This window comes from Montipora foliosa, chromosome 2 (assembly GCF_036669935.1).
Source record: "Montipora foliosa isolate CH-2021 chromosome 2, ASM3666993v2, whole genome shotgun sequence".
Classification (NCBI taxonomy): domain Eukaryota; kingdom Metazoa; phylum Cnidaria; class Anthozoa; order Scleractinia; family Acroporidae; genus Montipora; species Montipora foliosa.
In genome coordinates this window covers 8,218,496-8,240,995 of record NC_090870.1, presented here as the reverse complement: position 1 = coordinate 8,240,995, position 22,500 = coordinate 8,218,496, and the positions used below count along the sequence as shown (strand labels likewise).

At 40.4% G+C, this 22,500-nt stretch overlaps 1 protein-coding gene across 1 annotated transcript in view; it reads left to right on the top strand.

Annotated features, from left to right (window-relative positions):
• The window catches only part of LOC137992320 (coatomer subunit epsilon-like), a 26,476-nt gene extending 4,174 nt beyond the window's left edge, over nucleotides 1-22,302 (top strand). Inside the window, exons 5-12 of the mRNA XM_068837593.1 lie at nucleotides 3,242-3,291; nucleotides 4,099-4,152; nucleotides 5,131-5,152; nucleotides 7,285-7,344; nucleotides 8,831-8,986; nucleotides 12,268-12,386; nucleotides 16,909-17,030; nucleotides 19,574-22,302. Of these exons, the coding sequence (XP_068693694.1) occupies nucleotides 3,242-3,291; nucleotides 4,099-4,152; nucleotides 5,131-5,152; nucleotides 7,285-7,344; nucleotides 8,831-8,986; nucleotides 12,268-12,339 (414 nt within the window). The 3' untranslated portion in view covers nucleotides 12,340-12,386; nucleotides 16,909-17,030; nucleotides 19,574-22,302. The remainder of the gene's footprint in view (nucleotides 1-3,241; nucleotides 3,292-4,098; nucleotides 4,153-5,130; nucleotides 5,153-7,284; nucleotides 7,345-8,830; nucleotides 8,987-12,267; nucleotides 12,387-16,908; nucleotides 17,031-19,573) is intronic.
• The last annotated feature ends 198 nt before the right edge of the window (nucleotides 22,303-22,500 follow it).

Sequence of the window (22,500 nt, the reverse complement as noted above, 5' to 3'; positions counted from 1 at the left end):
AGTCAACCTGTTTATCGACGATGAACTGTACGATAAAGCTACCCAATGCCTTCAAAACAAGGAAACCGAAGTACATATACTAATTTCAAATGGTTAGCTTTCAGGGTTAGGTTTGGGACACAACATACCAGTGATGTTCTATGGAATAGTCATGTATGAACGGTGACAGTTGTCAAAGGGGAATCAGCCATTTTAATTCTCAGAGTTTGCTGTAGATTAATAAAACATATATTGTACTATTCATTTGTATTTGTGTTTATTCTTGTTTTCATACATAATTGCAAAAGTGCATGCAAATATTATTGATAAATATTTATGTGTATCTGTTCTAAATACATCGGGAAATTACTGATTAATTGCCATTTTGCAAGCACGCGAAAATGTAATATGTTTGGAGTAATCCAATGCTATTCCTGGGTTTTGACTCTTGTGAAGTCGGCTCGGAGAAATTTGGGTGTCTATAACTCCAAATTCAGTAACCACTTGGGCATAACCATTCGCAGGCTCTATTGATATTATTTTTCCTAGCAATGTATTGGGGTGCAAGGGTGTCTTATCGACCTTATCAATTTTTATTTTTACATAATCATTGACATGAAATTTGGCTACTTTAGGTCTGGATTGCTTCATTTTTTTGTTGTACTGTTCTTGCCTTTCTTTGATTTTTTTGCGTTTTTTGGAGCGAGAACTTTTAGTTTCTTTTGCTTGTTGCTGTTCGTTAGTTTGAATGTCATCTGTGCTGTTTTCATCTGTCAATGTTGGAGTTTGCTGGACATTCATTTCTACTGTTTCATCCTCACTGTCAAGCCTTTGTTGCTCATTGTTTGTCTCTTCTTCTTGTTCCCCTTTGTCAGTATCTGTTTCTTGTACACTTTCCCGCATTTCTTCTCTCCATGGCTTGATACCTAACACTAGTTCATATGGTGTTTGGGCAACAGCACGGTGCACTGTAATGTTTTTCTTGTAGGCTGCTTCTCCTAACACTGTACACCAGTTGTTGTAACTTTCTTTCTTCTCTGTAAGAATATTTCGAATGTTTTCCTTTATTGTTCTATTATTTCTCTCGACTAGTCCTTGGGTAGTAGGTGTGCGTGGAGCTCCATGCACTTGTTTTATGTTATTGCTCTGACAGAAGCTGGACATCTTTTGATTTTTAAATTCTTTTCCGTTGTCGGAATGCAACTTTTTAGGAAAACCCCACTGCCAAAATAGCTGGTTTAAACAACTTATAACTTGTTCTGTTTGCTTGGAAATTAATGGAAAAAGCCACGAGAATTTCGTGTGATGGTCCGTGATGTGTAAAATCCATTTATGTCCCTCGCTGCATGAACATGATAACCTTCTCATATCTATCAAGTCGATTTCCACGTGTGAAAGAAATTTATTTGCGATGATGGGGTGTACCACTGGTTTCTTCAGATGGTCTGCAACGGATTTTTGTTGTTCGTGAATGCTGCAAAGAGATACAAATAGTTTCACAACTATTTGGGGTATCTCAGCATAGTTATTTTTTATATAATTTTCAAGTTTGTCTCGTAACAATAACAATAATAAACTTGTATAGCGCCGATATCAATATAGCTATTTTCATCAGCTATTTTCGTCCGCGGTGAGCGATGGCCGAATGACTGTGACACAAAATTTCATGGAGTTCTCTCTTTGGAACAACGTATTTTTGCTCCTTACTCACAATTTTGCCGTCTTCGTTTTTGAAGTTCCACTTCTTTCTCTTGATTGTATTTATTTCATCTTGTGTTAGTGCTTAACCCAGAGAAATTATATACCCTAGGTTAAAAAAATTTTAACCCCAAAATTTAGGTTCAAAAAATTATAACCTAGGTTAAAAAAAATTTAACCTATAATTTAGGTTCAAAAAATTATAACCTAGGTTAAAAAAAATTTAACCTATAATTTAGGTTAAAAAAATTATAACCTAGGTTAAAAAAATTTGACCTGAAAGTAAAATTTAACTGCAACAGATACATGTATCCAGGGCTGTCAATAAATTTGAAAGTACAGTACTTGAAGAAGGCTTATAATTAAAAGTAAGCGGCCGTGGAATTGAGTATACTTAAAGAGGTACCTTTGCTTGGCTCGGAAAAATGTTTTGGTTAGCACTTTCCTTTACGGCATGGACGCCATGTTGTTTTGTCAGATTACATGTACAATGTAAATGTGAGACTGGGAACTATACAAATACATGTTCCACTCGTTCTAAACCACTCGCATGAACGATTGAGTAAGAGCAGATTTTTCATGTTTTCTCTTGTCTAATCCCCTTAAAATATGCCACTCAAAAAGGGGAGAAGACTGTTTTAATAGTTTCTTTGATAGTACATTTAAATTAACAAGTGTAAGATTTTTGATCTTGACTGGTGGTAAAATGAGACAAAAGTAGCCGGCTGAAGATGGCTTGTTAAAACAGCCAGCTACATGTGCCAGCCCTTATTGACAGCCCTTTATATCTGTAATCTATTTTTGGATTTTTTGGATAGAGGTCAGAATCAAGTTGTGCCCCTGGTCTTACAAGTTAGGTTAGTTGAGAAGGAGTCCTGGCAAGGGGTGGGGGCATTCTTCCCTAAAGATTGTGAAAGACTTGAGGTTAAGGCTGCTAAACTGATGTACAGTTACCATAATTATACATGATTGTAATAGGAGGTCACTCTGGTCATCAAACCCTTGAAAAATAATGAATAATGATAATAATAAAAAACAGGGGAGTAGGTTTGACGCTTTAGTTGTGACAGTTCGGACCTTCCGCCGATGTGCCTTGGGATTGATTCCCTGAATTAGTGTGAAAGTTTTGTTAGTTGAGTTAGGGTTAGGGTTTAAAGGCCCACCCACAGTGTACAACTGACAGGCTTTCCCACCTTTGTTTTTGTATTGAAAAGTTTGTATTGCTTTTAGTAGCGATCTGATTGGATGAATTTCAGCTTTGGTGGGATTTTCATATACATGTACATGAATGAAAATTGTTCCACAGTATGCGATAGCTGCATGATGAACTTGGGCCTTGAAGGTCACTACTCCACTTTCAGGCATTTTTTTTTTGTCCAGGAACTGTCAAATGTAACTCTAGTACTGTATGAACCTTGCAAACAACTGCACATGCCTTAGCTTGAGTGATTGTCTCTTTGGCTGGTGGCATTAAGCCATTGGGATTTGGACATGGTGAACATTAATGAAAGTCTTGTTCACAATAAAATCATTAATATTAACTGAGGTTTTGCTGTTAACACAGAATTATGAGTCTGCATTACGTTGTCTCCACCAGTCAGAGTCTTTAGAATGGTAAGCACTGGAAACCTGTTTGACTACAGAAATTAATAATAGTATTATTATCTCTAAGACTCTCTGTCGAACAGGATACTTTGCGTGCATTTGTTTAATATGTTTTTATTATGGAGCCACTCCGGAAAAAAATAAGGGACAATTTGTGTCCTTTCCTGCAAGTTTTACTTGTATGAACTTCCTTGACACTGCCAGTGTGCCAGATAAGAGGTGGGTCAAAAACCTGACAAAGCTGAAGACCTGACCCACCAAATCAAGGAATAGACTTAAGGAAACATACTGTGCAAATACCCCCTAAAACTGACTGCAGTTTGACCCCTGCAGATTACTTTTGGAAATCCTGCCTCCAAATCTTATCCGGAGCACTGACTACCAAATTCCTGTGCTTTAAAGTTATTTCAATTCAGTAATTTTGAATGAAAATGTACTTTACCTGGTATAAAGTTGTTGAAAATATAAAACAAAGTCGTTGAAAATGCTCTCCAAAAACAGAAGGTCTGGTGTTTAATGGGCTGGGAAGCAATTTCTTTTAAAGATTTTAAAATGTGAAATCTTGAAAATTCTCAGGGATTCCTTGCATACATTTCAACTATCTTTACTCAAAACCCCCAAAATTACTGTACAGGGTGTAATTGAAGTCACAGCCTTGTTGCCCGCAGCAGCATTTGCAGAAACACTGTAGATCAAGTTGACATTATGTTTTTCTTGCCAACTGTACATTTCCTTCTTTGATGTGGCACTAAATTTTTAGTTGTTTTCTTTGGTTTGTTTGATTTTAGCCTCTGTTGTGTATTTTTACCTTTGTAGCTCTTCTCTGCAAGTTCAAATCTACCTTGCCATGGACCGAGTAGACCTTGCCAAGTGAGCTTTTAATCAGTTTCTGTATTCTGTAAATAGGGAGCTTAAGCATGCGTGTTTTTAAGACGCGGAGAAGAGAACATTTCAAGTGCTAGGACGATGGTGTCTCCCTGATTTTTATACTACTGGTAATCATCTCTAATGGAGAAAAGATACCTAGCAATATAAATGTGGTTGAATGAAGACAAGTTAAAAGGGAAAACGGCTCACTTCCGGTTGCCGTCCGTGTCTCAAAAATGCGCGTGCTTAAGCTCCCTAATGTTATGATAATAATGTAAAGGTAAAAGGTTTATTCATTTGCCATGCTAGTAACCTTTTCTTGCAATCCTTCAGACTAAATTGTGAAGCACATGGCTCGTTGTGATTTGGGATAAAGTGTGTACATTGTGTTAAGTCACATCTGGCAGGCTTTTTGTTACCCATGTACTGTATGACCTCTGAGTGCAGCGCCAGGGGCAGTTGTAATGAGCTTGGGGTCATGTTTTTTAATAGAATATTAAGCTGGAGATCCTGGGAAAAAATCTTCATTTTCAGGTTACTGCTGACTGAAACTGGGGTGCTTTTGAGGATGACTCCCAAAGCATGTACTGTTGGTATCCTTAACTGGTCATCTATGTACATGTAGGCATAGGCCCTGTGCAAAAATGGCTGCCTTTAAATTATTCTTTTGTTCATATTCAAAAAAACCGAACTAACCTCGTTTTTGAGACAAAAATTCTAAAGAATTTGTTATCCCGAACGAGGTTAGTTGGGCTATTTTGAATATGAACAAAAGAATAATTTAAAGGCAGCCATTTTTGCATATGGTCTTTATAAACCCTATCAAACAAGACTTGACTTTGGTTAACAAACAAGAACTGCATGTACTGCAGTATTTTCCCTTTGGTGAAGTCGTATGCAAAGATGACTTGACATTCTTTATGGTTAACCTTAACTGACATTTTACCTCTCAACATTGACTTCAATTTCCTTGTTTCACAGGAAAGAACTTAAACGTATGCAGGTACAGTTTACACGTAGAGTGCATTAATTTCTATGGTGTATTAATGGAGGGGACATTAGGGAACTTAAGCTCACGTGTTTTTGAGAGGCGGGCGGCAACCGGAAGTGAGCTGTTTTCCCTGTTGACTTGTCTTCACACGACTACAAGTCATTTATATCGCCAAGTATCATTTCTCCATTAGAGATGATTAGTATAAAACTCTTGGGCACACCACTGTCCTCGGGCCCATTTCTCGAAAGTCCCGATAACTTTTCGGGCCCAAAAAGCCCTTTGTGAAACTGCCAACCGCTTGTTTTGGAAAGCCGGTCTTTTAACATGTTTTGAAGGTAACAAAAAGAAAAATTACCGTGAAGTTTGACGAGTTAAATCCTGTCCATTCTTGAGATGCAAAGGGAATTGTGACACCCGAAAATGGCCTGTAAAGTTTCGGGACTTTTGAGAAACGGGCCCCTGGGACGCAAAATGTTCCCTTCGGTTGCCGTCCGCATATCAAAAAGGCACGAGCCTATAGCTAAGCTTCCTACTGACACCTCAAAGGCCCTTGGACACCCCCAGTTGATGAGTAAAATTGTCTGGCGTTAAACAGAGTAAACTCTGTTAAAGTGCCCCTGTGACCAAAAAATCAATTCATAATTATTTTTCTTTGGATTTCAAAACTATGTTAACAAAACACTAAGTGACCCACTTTTTAAGCCTTGATTTCAAAAAGACACCTCTTTATTTTGACTGTAATTTTCCTATTTAATAGTCCGCCATTACTAACATTATGTTCTTGAGAGAGCTGGATCGAGGAGAAAATGACGTCAAAGGCTCACTAGTTTAAGAATGCAATATGTGTGTACGCCGCAGAATTAATATGCAGCACAGGGTTTTGGGCTTTCAGACTTTTAAACTCACGCTTTGCATATATAATAAGCTGCGTTCACACGATGTAATTTTAAGCTAGTGAGCCTCTGACGTCACTTTTCCCTGGATCCAACCGTCTGAGGTCCAATCGATCAGTTTTGAACGTGAGTAATTGTGGACTGTGAAATCCAAAACTTACACTCAAAGTAAACGGCCTTTGGATAAAAATCAAAGCTCAAAATTTTGCCAGTCAGGTGTTAAGCAAACACGCTTTCAAAATCTGAAGGAAAAAAGGAAGTGGTTTTTTTGATCACATGGGCACTTTAAGTTTCACTACCAGGGGTCAACAGGTTAAATAAAAGTAATGTGTCGTGGGGGGGGGGGGGGGGGACCCGAGCTGAGTCAGTGCTATGGGGAAACATTCTTACATGTAGTTCATTCTCGACCCCAGAGCTCTTCTCTTGTCTGAGGAAGAGAAGAACTCTGAAACAAAGTGTCTTCTCATTGGTTTTGGTGAAGAACAATCAAAAGCGGCTCTAATTGGTGCATTCATGTCAGCACGAAGATTGCGCAGGCACCGTAAGGTTCAAATAGGCATTTTTTGCTGTAAGAACCCTACTGCGCATGTTCTCCTACATAGCGTTTCCCAGAGCCTTGGGTCGATCCGAGGCTCTGGTGACCAGAATGACATGTAGTTGATTTGCTGGCACATCAGAGGCTCAATTTCTGTGCCTTTTGGTATCACTTTGTTGCTCTCTGTACCATCCCCTCTCCTTCTAATAATTACATGTACATGTAATTATTATTATAATTATGGTGTAATGGTTTCAGTTTATGAATTACATAATGTTTCAATAAGTACTAACAGCCAACAAAAAGCATCGGCTATTTCACTCAGAGAAGGCGGCTGCTTTTTTTCCCTAACTTGAGAAAATTAAAGGCAGATTCTTTCAAACTGAAGTTTAAACTCATTTGGACAATGACAACATGTAGTTGCCTGAACATGATCATCACATAATTGTGCTTTGGAAGTGTGGCGTTTGGGAGAGTTCTTTTGAAAATGGTGTGCCCACAGGCACCACCCCCTGGTCATCAAATTCACTTTGTCTTATTTGTCGTCATCATCATCATCATCATCATCATCATCATCATCACCACTCAACTACTGTTGACATCAACAGAATGCTTTGCCATCCTATTACCAAATAAATATTGGCAGCTCACTGAAGAGTGTTACAGTACATGTTTGTATGTGATGTTTACTTTTCTTTTCGTGTTTTGTCTAGGACCAGGATGATGATGCTACTTTGACCCAACTTGCTCTGGCCTGGTTTAATCTTGCTGTGGTTCGTACTTCTAATTTTTTGTAGCCATCCAGGCAAAGTTTCACCCGGGCCTCCTAAGGCCCACACAGCGGGAGTTTATTCCAGTTTCTGTGGTATGAAGCGACCATTCCATTCCAGGCTTGTCCTCAGTACTACAGTATGTCGCTATTACCCGTTTACACCCTTGAAGTTAGGGAGAAAGACCGTGTGGAGCAAGGTTTCTTGTCTGAGGCAAGACGACGGTGACAGCTGGGCATCGAACAAGCGACCCTTGGGCTTCTTTCTCGCAAGTTCTGTAAACTTTTTACGCTCGAAAAGCCATTCGTGGAACAAACATCCGTTTCTTTTGGAAAGCTGATTTGTTACTTTGGTTTCTAGATAGAGAAAAACAAAATGATTTTATGACGTAAAACCTATCCGTTCCGAATATCATCTGGGAATATTCCGTTGTTTGAGCGTTCCCGAGTTTCATCCGACAGCGCTCCGAAAAATCCTTAACCAAAGACAAAGTATCGAAAAATCGAGATTTTTGCTAGTTCATGTGACACAGCAATCCCTGACTCTAATAGTTGTCGAGATTAGTGATGCTGCTCGCCTCCGGCTTCGCAGCCGTTTACGTGCATTTGTTAGTGTTCAAAGTGTCTATTCAAAACAAATTCAAATTGCTCTTGATTTTTCGTATATGAATTCAGAGATTAAGGCCCCGTCCACTCGTATCTGGATATTTTTAAATCCACATTTTTGTCTTTGCTGATTCGCCTTCTGTCCACACGTATCCGGCGAATCCGGCATTCGAATCCGCCCTCCAGAGTGGGAAGTTTTGAATACGCAAAGAATTTGGAATCGTGTGGGCGGTCGAATCCGGATATTTTCAAATCCAATGATGTGACAAACTCAGATCCCGTCTTTACCACATAAGTATTCAACATAGCGGTTGAACGAAATGCTATCGCTTCTCTTGTCGCCAGCTCGCACATCTGATGGCGCATGCTCTGTTGATAATAGTCGAAGAGGGGTCCTGGATTCTAGAACGAATCCGGGTACATGTGAATACGTTAGGTGTGGACGTGAAGTTGTTTTAATCTGCAGAGAAAAAGTGCTGGATTCAAGAATATCCGGATACGTGTGAACGGGGCCTAAGATAAATCGACAATGTGCATTACTAAACGGGTGCAGGGATAGCGTAGTGATGAGGGCACTCGCCTCCCACCAATGTGGTCCGGGTTCGATTTCCAGACACGGTGTCATATGTGGGTTGAGTTTGTTGGTTCTCTACTCTGCACCGAGAGGTTTTTCTCCGGGTACTCCGGTTTCCCCTTCTCCTTAATAACTATAACAGTTGAATTCATTTTGCGTTAATTGTTAATTTCAGTTTACAGTGTCCCCAATGAGCGCTCCGGCAGCGCTAGAATGAGTAGACACTTAAAAAAGTTCCTTTCCTTTCCTTTACTACAGCTGTATGCTGTCATTTTGATTACCGGTAACCTTGTTTTCTTCTTTCACTCAGGATGGAGAAAAATCCCTGGATGCCTATTATATCTTTCAAGAACTGTCTGACAAATACACACCGACAGTTATGTTGCTCAACGGACAGGCCATTGCTTACATGCACATGGGAAAGTTTGAAGAGGCCGAGAGTATGCATCAAGACGCTCTAGACAAAGTGAGTTTATTGCCTCACGGCTGGGTACTTAGAAAGTCTACTACAAGATCGACGTTTACTGAAATGAGAACACACCACTTTGAAATCGGCCTTATGCATGATGACGTCACATGCTCAAAATTTCACCAACAAACCTCGTTTTCGCAAATTTTTTTACATTACCTCGACATGCAATACTGTTCGCGTGTGGGTTTTCTTTACAAGTTTGTTTCCCTTTGGGATTCATCTCAAGGTAAAATTTACAAGTCTGATTTTCGAATTTGAGGCTTGGTTGTGAAATCGGCTGGTCTGACGTCGTCACGCATAAGGGCTATTAGGGAGCTCAAGTACGAGACGTTTTTGAGCCACGGACAGAAACCTGAAGTGAGCATTTCGTATACCAGGAGAATAGTCTCTGCTAAATGTTTAAACTAAACCTTTCTAATATTGAAAAGATAAATGAAGTAGTGTCAAAACAAAATACGAGAAAAACGGCTCACTTCCGAAAAAGGCTGACTTCCAGTTGCCATCCGTAGCCCAACAGCGTTTCTGCTAAATGTTTAAACTAAACCTCTCTAACAGAGCGACTTTCGTATGACCTTGAAAAAGTGTTCGCAGTTTGTTTCACGGACCGATGTTTGACAAGAGTAAAACAAAGCTTCTTATTCCCGCCAAGGAAACTCCTCATATGGGCAGTAAACAGTTCGATTGCCCAATCACAGTACTGCATTTCAAATGACGTCAAAGCGAAATGCTGGTCGCTTTCCAGAAAAATCCATGGAGAGATGACGTTGTTTGCATCAGCGCGGTTCGCTAAGCCGATGAAACTTCGCGCTCGTTTGTTTTTGTTCGATAAGCCAATTAAATGTTTGCATTTTTGTTTACGTTCTGTTTTTACGTTTATTTCTCAAGGTCATATGAAAGTCGCTCTATTGAAAAGCTACTTGGCAACGTAAATGAAGAAGTGTGAAAACAAAATACATGAAAAACGGCTCACTCCCGGAAAAGGCTGACTTCCGGTTGCCGTCCTGGCACAAGAGCGTTTCGTGCTTAAGCTCCCTATTTTCTGGTTTTCACCAGCGTGAGCCGAAAGGAGCGGAGAAAATAATTCGTACTGGAATACGTGCAGCACGATCATTTTTCCTCATAACAGAGAGACTAGAGGGATGTAGCATCACGTTCACGTTTGCCGTTTCACGTAAACGGCATGATAAATCTCGCTGTTATTGTTTTGTGATGTTGACATTGCCACCTTGTTGCTAAAACCTCCGTTGGAGACTCGTAGAAGCCATCATGGCTTTTCTTTGTCTAAATTTGCCTCTTAAAAATGTTTAGAGTACATCTTTAGATTGAGGTAGCAAACAACAACCACGACGTCGACGATTTCTACAGAGAAGAAAAGCTTCAAGGAGCAAAACCAGTGGCTCTGCTTGCTCCGCGTTTGCGTTTCACACGTAACATTTCTTTCACTTTCTTTTCAAACATCAACGTGAAATGAGCAAATATGAAGTTACTGTATGTTACAGCTAGAAAATGATTACCTGACACTAAATTTTCAGGTTTTTGCGGGCGGAAAGGATTTGCTATAGCTTATATTGTGAGCCAAGAGTGGTCTAGCGCGCGCTCAGAGAAGAAGAGAGAACAATGAGATTTCTAATCGCCGTACGGGAGTTCGGAAATACTGAAGGGAATAAAATTGAAAGCCCGAAGCGGGGCTTAATTTAACATCTGTGGGGCACATTTGTGACTACGAACAAGTTTCATATAGCAAACCATCACGTGATCAGAGTTGCTTCAATGGCTTAGTGGGAACTTACTCGCTCCCGGGGCGCGTGGCCCGAGTTCGAGGCGCGGTGATTCCGGTTGTGTCATACGGGATTCTTATCGAGCGGGCAAACTACTATCCCATTACCGTGCAAGTCTGTGCACAGGGGGCCCACACAATCGGATGTGTAGCCGATTGTTATTTTATAGTAAATGTACTAGATTTACCGTTTGCTTCACCTATAGCGATGTATCGTTAACTATGTATGTAAATCATTGATAAATAAACGTTGAATTACCTTACCTGTGGTTTATAGTCGTCCTTTTACCTCAAAAGCGGTTTTTTGAGCGATCTTGAAGGAATTTGAGTTCGCCGTTGACTGTTCCATATATAAATCTAGTACATTTACTATAAAATAACAATCGGCTACACATCCGATTGTGTGGGTTCCCTGTGGTCTGTGCTCTAACGGCGTCCGTCCGGTCGCCTGAGGCGACTAACATTTGGCTTCGGGCGAGTGAAAGAATTACCCGGTCGCCCGGTCGGGCACTCTGGCTCATTATTTGTTGATATGCTGGTGGTTACAGTTTATGAAACCTCTCAGAAAATGTTTTTTCTTCGTACGAAACAATCGTTTCAAAGGTTGTTCCACATAATTTCACATGTAACATAGTCCGTGACTTTGCACGTGACGGCCGGCGGCCGGACGAACTTCGATTCTTTCTCAAAAAATAGCATTAAATTTGGAACGTGGAGTTTGGCATTTCTTGGATATAGTTTAAAAAAGAGTTGTTACTTCTGCTCTGACAGCGGTAAAGCGCGGCCAGCGAAGCGGTGCAATTTACTTTTGTGTGAACCCGGGAATCACAGTTTATGCAAATTTAATATTTTTACGATTTTTCGCAGGAGCGCCTGCTTGGCTAAAATATATTTAGGTTATGGTTGTTTTTCCCCTGTATATGAAATAACGAAATAAAAAAGGGAAAGATATCATGTTATTTGTTGCCGTTTTAGAAACAGAGCAATCCCGCGTTGTCTTTGGTGTCGTGACAAATCATTGCGTGTCCTAAACAAATAATGCTGCAATGTTTTGCTGAGAGAGAGGTGGATGAAGATCTTGCTGCGTTGTTGATCTCAGATAATTAAAGAAATTATTAATTAATTCGGGCGACTAACTTGGAGGGATGGGCACCCCAGCTGAAATGCTTGGGAGCCCGAGGGCTCCCGAAAATTTCCTTAGAGCACAGCCTTGCCGTGGTATGCATGATATGCATCCCACGTAACAAGGCATGCAGAATTTTGAGGGACAAGCAAAGAGTACTGTGGTATTTTCGAAAGTAGCCTATTAATAATTCAGATTCAGAGAACTACAGTATTAGGGTAACATGTGAACTATTTGTATTGGGATATAAAGGAGTAGATAGGCGACCCGAATGCTGTGTTTTTGCATGGTGGACTGCCAATCTTATAAATGAAGGAATTTCAAAACACAAAATATCCCCACTTTACAACTGGGTTTTTTTCGTATTATTCGCAGCTGATTCCGAGAGCTCTTGTTCCAAGGTATCACAAGACAGTTGTTACTTGCACAAGTTCGTTTTATCCTTGATCAACTGTGTTGACAATCCAATGTGGTTATTCCACGTGCTGCAAGAGGTATGTTACGCATGAATGAGCCTTTAATTAGGAGATCCCCATGTTGTTGTTCAAACCGCCTGCACAGGAGCAGCCAAGGGTATTTTAAGCTTTTAAGCTGTCTATCTGGAAGAGACTCAAAGAAGACCAGCAATAAACTAAGAAACGCAATTTTCTTGGTGAGCTACAAACATCACGGAACAATGGCTTAATGAATAATTAACAATTATTCCATGATCGCGCGTTGGATATGAGATGGTAAATAGCCAAACCCCGAATATCCTTTGCTATTCACCTCCGAGCAACTCGAGCGGAATTTGCGCCCGAAAATGTTGTAATCGTTTCAGGAGTTAAAATAATGTTTTTCTGCTCCATTATCTCACGGTTTCAGTATATACTACATTTTAAAAAATCGTATGAACTTACTCACGCATTTCGTGATTTATGGCCACTCGTGATGTTTTTAAAGTTCTCAAGTTGACCTCTTTAGGTTGTACGTTTTGTGCTCCCATTTCAGACCACTTGATGTTACTCTAGAGAACAGTTTCTTTCCAGAGGCGAAAACCCGAGTAGGAAACTGCTGGGGCAATAACCCATTCTTTCGTGTGTTTGGCAACAGACCCCAGTGGTGTGAATTCGAGGATTGCTACTCCCCATCATTAGCTCCGTAAAGGCGGCGAAATACGAGATACAAAAACCCTCAACTTGTCGCGCAACATTGTTTCGTTGCAAGTTTTGGTCGATGTTTCGCGTTTTTCACCTTGCATGATCAACTTGACCCGCAACAAAAACATTTGTTGCGGGTTAAAGAAATGCAGGGCGCTGATTGGTTGATTTGCTAGTACACGAGCACATTTGTTGCGCGACAAGTTGTGAGCTTGATGAAAAACGAGCGACAAAGCCAAAATTTGTTGCTCATAGTAGACTCGTGCTCTACTTTTCGCAACAACTTTTTTCAACCAGTAACAAATGTTTTTGTTGCGCGGCAAGTTGATCATGCAAGGGTTTTTTGTTTAATATAAATACATGATGCAGCAGATAACCTAGTAACCTTTGTGGCTGTCTTAGTTGGTGTTTATAGAAGAATCCGCCTTACAAGAAGGGGTTTCTCTCTACTAATTAAAACATTCATTAATCAGTAGGTAGTTTTGGGGAATAGTGTGTGTGTGGATGGTGAGTTGAGGGAAAATCATAGACAAAAGTTATGGTCAGTCTGTAAAATGAGGGGGAGATGTTCACAACGCAAACTCTCAACCCCACAATAAAGTTAACGAAAGAAACAAACTCTGTGTGAAATTAAAATTGTAATCCCAGAAACAGTCGGATAGTACATGTACGAAAAACTAAATCACGTAGGAGGGATTAATAAATATTTGACCATGAAAATTATTCGTTCTTAAAAATGGGAATAATAAAGATGAAGAAATCTTTATACTAAAATCTTCGTTCTTAAAAATATATGGAAAGAACTAAAGAAATCCCATGGAATATGAAACACCAGTTCCACGAGGCAAACCCAAAAATCCCAAGGATAAAGACAAGCTGACTGCGACACCATTAGGCTCGTAAATGGCTGCGAATCTTCAGGGGTAGAGCGCAACCGAGCAAGGGGGTTTCTAGTCCAGCGCTGGACCTCTACCCGACCCCCTCGTGCCGAGTCAAGAAAGGAAAAAGAGAAGAACAACAAACCACAACTCTGGACAAAAACTAAGACTAAAATCCATGGACAGACTAACACGACCAAGGCGTCCAAGTCGATTAACTAAAGCTAGAAAGTAACTCTTACCAAAAACACAACTCATCCTGTGTATCATGGACGTTCTGAAGCAAAATTATAGTTTAATTAAAAAGTAAAATAAAGAAAAAAGGATTCTTGGTTACTTACATGGAAGAAAAAGCTGGCAAAAATTTCCCTTTGCTCCAAAATTTTGCGAAGTACCCTGCAAACGTCAGCCTTGCTTGCGACAAGAGAATTCAAATACGACCCAAAACTGTACACATGGCCTGGGTACGAGATGTGGGAAAGAGTAGATCTGGGAACCAGTATGACAAAACATGGATCCTGGAATGCCCAAAGCAATTTAAAATACTAGTACGAAATTGAAGGCTAAAAAAGGGCAATGACCCAGAAAAAAATTTTGGAAGCATAAGTGAGATTGTATAGCTTTTGATCTAGGGTGTATTGCAGCAGTAAAATCATTCGTTCTTTTGGATGGAGCCAGGAAAAAATCCCGTCAAGCATGGATAAATCATTCGTTCCTTGGATGAATCCTGGAAAAAAACCCGATCAGGTGTATAGATTATTCGTTCTGTTGGATAGATCATGGAAAAAAAAAAAACCTTATCAGGTGTCAAAACTACCTGTTCTGGGTGGATCCAGGAAAAAATTCCCTAAATTTTAAAGCTAAAAAACTGAAAAATTACATCGCCCTACGTAATCCTATAAAAAACATAAATAGATTCAGAATTTATTGAATCAAAATGATAATAATGATGACAAGGAACTATCAAAGCTGCCTCTGAGTTAGTATCGAGTTAATGAGTTAGAAAAATAAAACTTAAATTGTATCTGTGTGCATAGTAATGTGAAGTGTGAACACCAAGGCCAACAAAGTGTTGAACTAGGACTGATGGTGTATCCCTGCTGGTAGATACATCTAGGGTTTTTTGTTTACCGGTAATATGAATATCATCTTTATTATTCCCATTTTTAAGAACGAATAATTTTCATGGTCAAATATTTATATATTTATTAATCCCTCCTACGTGATTTAGTTTTTCGTACATGTACTATCCGACTGTTTCTGGGATTACAATTTTAATTTCACACAGAGTTTGTTTCTTTCGTTAACTTTATTGTGGGGTTGAGAGTTTGCTTTGTGAACATCTCCCCCTCATTTTACAGACTAACCATAACTTTTGTCTATGATTTTCCCTCAACTCACCATCCACACACACACTATTCCCCAAAACTACCTACTGATTAATGAATGTTTTAATTAGTAGAGAGAAACCCCTTCTTGTAAGGCGGATTCTTCTATAAACACCAACTAAGACAGCCACAAAGGTTACTAGGTTATCTGCTGCATCATGTATTCATATTACCGGTAAACAAAAAAGCTCTACTTTTCGCAACAACTTTTTTCAACCCGCAACAAATGTTTTTTGTCGCGCGGCAAGTTGATCATGCAAGGTGAAAAACGAGAAACATCGACCCAAACTTGCAACGAAACAATGTTGCGCGCCAAGTTGAGGGTTTTTGTATCTCGTATTTCGCCGCCTTAAGCACTTCAGTTTTTCGAACTAACCCTCTAAGGCAATCAGCAAGAACTTTTCTTTTTAATGGCATTTCGGAGCAGCTGGAAATCTTAAAACTCGGAAACCTTTTCGAATCAAGGGTCGTCTTTGAATTGCCAGATTCTTTTGGAATGAAAGTTCAACGAATGGCATACATTTTAGAGAAAAAGTTACAAAATGAATGGTTTTCACAGCAACGTGAACAAACACTAGCGAATCTTTCACTAGCAACTTATTCGTTTCCTTTTTTTTTTTTTTTTGAAAAGGCTTGACACGTTCTCTAACGTGTTCATCTATTTTATTTTGGCTAAAAATGTGCCTGCATGCAAGTGATATTAGAGAGTTTCAGAAACGACGGAGGCTACGGCAACGAAAACGTCACTTCAAACTGTAACTTCGCGCTATCGTTGGAATCTTGTGATTATTACATCTTGTTGACCTGTAACAATGTGCGCGAAGAATACGCTCTACTGACGCGAGAAATTTTAAAATACAAATAGAGGATGAAAGATTCGGTTATGGATGTTCGCGTTGTCGTCGAAAACCTCAAATTTGGTTATTTCTCGTTTATAATTTTTTGTTTCTGTTTTTTTATTCCGGGAAGTACAGCTCGAAATGTACTAAAATGCTTGCCACACGTGCAGCACGGCGATTTTTCGTCTTTAAGTCACGGCTGCACGAGCGATTTTTTGCTGGCACTAGTGATAAGATTTTTTTCAAACTTTGTCGCGTCGCCAGCGCGAGATGAAAATCACACGTGTAGCCACCCTTGAACTGGCGACGCGACAGGTGAAAAAATCGCAAGAAAAAAGTCGCCAGAGTTGAAACTTTCGCGACAAAATCGCAGAGATAGTTGCCAGTATGGCCACCCTGCAACTTTTTGCCCGCGCTTGCAACGCGAGTAAAGAGTATTTAGCCAATGAAATTAAAGGAGGAGTGTATGTTTATAGTGCCCAGATCTCTTGAAGTGTGCGATTCGCGCGGCCTTCAACTTGTCGCCAACATTTGTCTTAAGTGTTATCTCCCTGGCGCGCAGGCGACGCGACAAAAATCGCTCGTGTAGCTGCGTCTTTAAACCAATAATCGTTCTTTCTGGCGATGTCTTTGACGTAGCCGTTGCCGTATCTTAAACCCTCTAGTAGCTTGTAAGAGAGAGATTTGCGTGTAAAAAGCACCCCCGTAAGTCAAGTTCGTGGCTATAATGATGCCTAACGGGCTAACCAGTAGTTTTATTATTTTTTTTTAGTTAGGAGAGGAACTATCTACCGACACCCCGCGTGGTAGCCCCACCTCAAGACAGAAAAAACAAAACACTCAGATAAATCAAGCCTGTCAGAGTTACCCTCCAGTGAAGCTTCTACTGCAGAAGTAAGTCAAAATACTTATTTTCATCTCATCTTGTCTGTGTTTTCAACGCTTATCTCTTACGACACTACCATTAATATTGGCCGTATTTATACTAGAGTACTTTTTATACGTCTGGTATTAAATGCCGGAAATGACGCCGACGCAGGAAACGTCAAGAGAATGCGGAAACGTCTAAAGTTCAAGCAAAGACAACGGCAACGTCAACAATAGCGTCACTCCAAAATATAACTTAGCACTATCGCTAATATTTCGCGACTATTCCGTCTTGTTCACCGTGTACAATACGGGCGACCTATCCTGTAACTGGATGGGGGCGAACGGTTTTTAAGTAAAATTAGAAATTAATGGTTCATTGTTTTTTGCTCGCTTTGTCGTCAAAACGTAAAATTTGATGATTTCGCGTTGTTACTTTAAGGAGCACGGCAGAGAAATGCACGGAAAATCGTGCCGCACGTGCAGCACAAGTATTTTTCCTTTTTTTAACCAATGACCTTCGTGATTTGTGGTTGTGTCGATGCCGTAGCTGTCGTCTTTCCTTAAACTCCCTGCTACCGCGTTCAAGCCGGGGAGTCGTCTCAGATAGGACGCTCTCAACAGTTAAACGTTGCGTATAGACCTCTTTTGGAACAAATGCGGCCATTTTTGGCGGAACGATGCTGAATGATTGCGGGCTTTTCAACACCTAACGGAAACATTCGAAAGTTATTTTATGTGATCTCCTCAAACCATTCATCATGTTGCGCAGATACGGTTGGCGAAAAAATGACAAGAATGAACGAGCGTGTATTTGGAAGAGACGCCACCCTTGCGCATCGGCTCTTCCCACATTAGGTTTTGTTTTCGTACTCACTCTCTTAAAATCTTCGGCGTTTATGAAGATTTTTGCGTTGAGGGTGTGGTGCTTAAAATATTGAAAGTCCTAACATACAACTAGTCTGTGGGGGCACGGTGGTATAGTCCTAGGACTCCCAACTGCAAAGTCGAGACGTGGCTCTGTCGTCGATTTGTAGCTTTTGTTCACATTGTCTCACTCCACCCAAGTGTATAAATCATAGTGGATACTATCGACGTACTGCAAGGGGTAACGGATTAATGGATCAGCATTCCTGAGGGGGGTGGGAGGGGGGTGAACTCCGATTATTGTGTTTAGGGTGCGGCGCTTATTACAAATCCCAACTTACGACACAGTGGTGTACTGCGCCAGGACTCCAAAGGACAGAGTCACTGGTTCGAGGCCTATGGTGGCCCACAAGGGACATGCTGCATATTAAAGAGTTGCTGCAAATAAAATAAAGTTGCTGCAAATTAAAAAAAAAACCTTGCTGCAAATTAATAAATAGTTGCCTCAAATTAAGAGAATGTTGCTGCAAATTAAAGCATCAAACGTATGTGTGCGCAATGAAGGAGGGGCGGGTACAAAACACAGGTCACAAGTCCCAAGTCACAGGTCATTGTTTTAACAATACAGAATACACAATACCCTAACTGTTTACAAATGCTAACGTTAGGTCTAATTAGGCCTAAGGTTAGCTTAAGTGGATGTTTAGAATACTTTCTGAATTGTTAAAACAATGTCCTGCGACCTGGACCTGTGACTGTGTTTTGTAGCTGCCCTTCCATCAGTGAGCGCGCATACTTTTGATGTTTTAGTTTGCAGCAAGCAACATCCTGTGAATTTGCAGCAACTCATTTTGTAAATTTACAGCAACTTTTTTTAAATTTGCAGCAACTCTTTAATTTGCAGCATGTCCTTTGTGGGCCACCGTAGAGGCCTGGCTCTGTTGTCGTGTTAAGGTTTCTTCACACTGTCTCACTTCATCCAAGTGTATAAATGGGTATCAGCGATATACGGTGGGGGTGGGGGGGGTGGGGAGGTGGGTAGGGGAATCCTTGTGATAGATTAGCATTCATCGGTGGTGGGGGTAAGCTTCAAGTGTGTAAGACCCAACGACTCGTGTATATAAAAAGCGCCTTGAAACAAAATCAACATGTCTCTCTAAGCTTTTTAAAGTGTTAACTGCCCACCCCGAACCCCACTTTCAACCGTGTTGAAACATGTTGAATAAAAGTTGATTGGATGTTGAATGAGTTTAAAGTTTGGTTGTTTTTTGTCAACTTGAAATGGTGCCATGGAGACTGACATGGAAACGTTTTGTGAGTGGCGATGGTGATGATGATAAACAAATGTATGGATAACAGTGGTGACCACCTTCCTACTTTTTAACAGCTCGAGAAGATGAGGAGAGAGAACACATCCACCACACGTGGGACTTTTCCACTGATATATATATATATATATACAATCTAAATTTAGCCTGTGGTCATGATGCATGCGCGACTTTTTATGGAAGATACATGATTGGTTATCATTGGCTGCGCGACCAACGAGACCAAAATAACTTTCACAGCATGGTGCGAACCTTAAAATAGATTGGAAAAAAAACTATTCTCTACTTTCTCAAATCCACTCATTGTTTTCGATTTATCTGTCATCCTCTCTTGTTGGCAGTTATTTAATTTTCCGCCCTGTCGGTTTATTCCAGGGACTTGGATGCGTTCTCAAAACTTCTCCTTGGTCCCAAATTGTCGACTTTGGTCAAAGATGTCAGACTTAAATACGGACGCCCACTGAGTCCGTCATCTTTTGTCTCCGAATTTGCCCAAAGCAAGCTAATGAACACACGACTACAAGAAGTGTTAGTCGTCGCCAAGAGAGCGTTCACTATCTCGGACGCGAGCGGAGCCACCTTTAAGAGCTTAACAGAGGAATTGGTGGCAGAGCAGCCTCTTCTTAAAACGCTGCTGGATCGCGTTTTAAATGACGAGAAGCTGAGTTCGTCATTCGAACGCGAATTACTGTTCCCTCGTGGTTCAATTTTGCCCACATTGTTCGCTCAAGGACTGTTGCCCGTGTTTCTAGATGACACCGAGTACTTTTAGTACTGGATGGAGTGGAAAACTGAAGATGCCATTAATTATTGACTAGCTGCTACAAACGTTCTTAAAGGCCCATTTTAAACGGTTTCAATTTTTTGCTTTAACATGCATTGAACAAAGTTGAACGATGTTGGGCAAATGTTGGAAGCAAAAACAAAAGTTGTGTGGAGGCCGTTCAATTGGTTTCAACATCGCGCCAACAATATTGAGCCAACACTTTGATTACGAGCAACTAGTAACAAGAAACCAGACTCTCCTGTCCAGATTTACGGCCACATGTGAGCACACGTCTGTTCTACGATTGTTGAACGAACTGTTCTAATGCCGTCAACTCCATCCAACATTTTCCATAACAAACGAAATAGTTGATAGAGGGGAATCCATGTTGAATGAAAGTTTAAATCAGTTTACATTTGACTCAACACGCTTTCAACAAGTTTTCAACATTTTTTATCCTTTAAACAATGTTGAAATGCAAGTTGAAGCAAATGTTGAAAGCGTATAAATGGGCCTTAAGTCTACGTTAGTTGAATGGTTTAGTTGGGTTCTTTTTGGACAAGTGTTGGACGTTTTCTCTGAGATTTAAAAACCCCTCAAACAATCAAGGCATCATCGAATGATAGTCGTTAAAAGAAAATATGAAGACACAAGAGGGTCAAGTAGGGGCGTTGGGAGGGATTTGTGAGTTTCGCAAATGTTGGTTCTTTATAACCATTTAAATCTAAAGTCAGTTCGGTTGACGCCCGGTGCACGTCACGAACTCATAGACGTTATAGACGTCGCGAACGACAGGGTCCAGAGTCTTATTGAATTGCATTATGGGACTGTTTTGACCCGAGCCACTGTGTATGTCGTATATTCTATTACGATGACAATTAATTTCGGGTTAAATCTTCATAACTTTCGTTGTCAGCGCAGCGCATGTACCACGATGTCACTGACCTTTCGTTTTCCGGACAATTTTGCACCTTGGCAAGCCAGCCATCGTCTTAAAATTGCCATTGTACAATACTCTGGTGGTTTAGAAAGCTCAGCTCTTGGTATATTCCTGTTTTGCTACTTCATTTCTTGCTCCGCGCACGCAATGATGAAAATGAGTCCCCCAAAACAGTCCCACAGTGTAATTCAACAACGCTCCCGCGCAACCTCGAAGTGTCCAAGAGAAGAGAGATTTGGCGTAGCGCCTCAAACAAAACGACGTTTTGAAATCCATGTTCTCCAGAGCGCCTAACGCCTCTGTTGATTCGTGAAAGATTCTTCCGTTTCTATTTTTCATCTAAAAATAATTAATCCAAGAGTCGGAACAGCCTGACAATTTGCCCTGCGTTTTATCAGGGCCCTCGGGAGATGACAAGTTTTTGTGCTACGCTTATTCGTTGAAGTTTTTCGTACAAGCCAATTTGCTCTAAAATCAATGCAGCCGATAACCGTTCACCCCATTTTATTACCAGTCCCTTCTGTACACGAAAACAAAATTGCACATGTGACAGTTTTCACTTGATTCGCCAGATGAAATCTGGCTTGCTAGTCTTTTAGCAATTGCATCTGTGAAAATTGAGGAAACATGTTGTCAATCGCGCGAGCAAATAAAGAATCATAAAATGTTGTAACATTAAATTTTCTCACGTCCAACCTAAACAAAGCGTTTACAAGGGTAACGCATATTGTTTGATTGGCTACCTAATACTTGAAATAGATGCACAATTTCAGGGGACGACGCTCAATCGTTTGAAATGAAAAAAAAAAGTCTTTCCATCACAATCCAGTCACCCACGCAACCTAAAAATGGCCAGCGCCTGTGTTACAACGTCTTTTGGAAGTTTTCCACGCCGGAGAGGACGGACAAAGAAGGCCTGGTGCATTTCGTCAATCCTTTAAAGCAAGGGAAACATCAGTTTTTGAAAGAGTAATTTAGAAATTTCTTTTGGAAAGCGCTTACTACCTAAACCCGCTCTTCCTGTCCAAATTCGTCCCGCCAACTGTACAAGAATTTTAAGGATTTGGTTTCAAAGATGTTTTCCTTTTTTTTTTTTTTTTTGGGGGGGGGGGGGAGGTATGTCTGCAAGTAGCTCAGTATAGCTAAGTACATTTGACCACGTTAAATAAAGGTCATAGTTATTAAGTATGTTCAAAACGTGGTCGCGCAAATTCCACACAACATACTCGCGCAATAATCAACTCTTCATCGAAGTGGATAATTACCTCGCAAAATATCCACCACTAGCCATCGACACTGAGGTGAATAGTTGTTTTAGTATATATATACTAAAACAGTTAGATAACGTAGCACAAAAAGATGATGTTAACCCATTTATTCCTGCAACGATGACAATATTTTCGGGCGCAAATCCCGCGCGAGTTGCTCGGAGGTAAATAGTTATCTACTATCCTGCGAAATCGCGCGGAATATCGCCTGATACTTAGCCGACGAGACCGTAGACCGAGTTGGCTAAAATCAGGCGATATTCCGCAAGAACGAGCAAGATAATTGTTTTATTATTCAACACATTGATGACAAAGCACAATTTTCTAC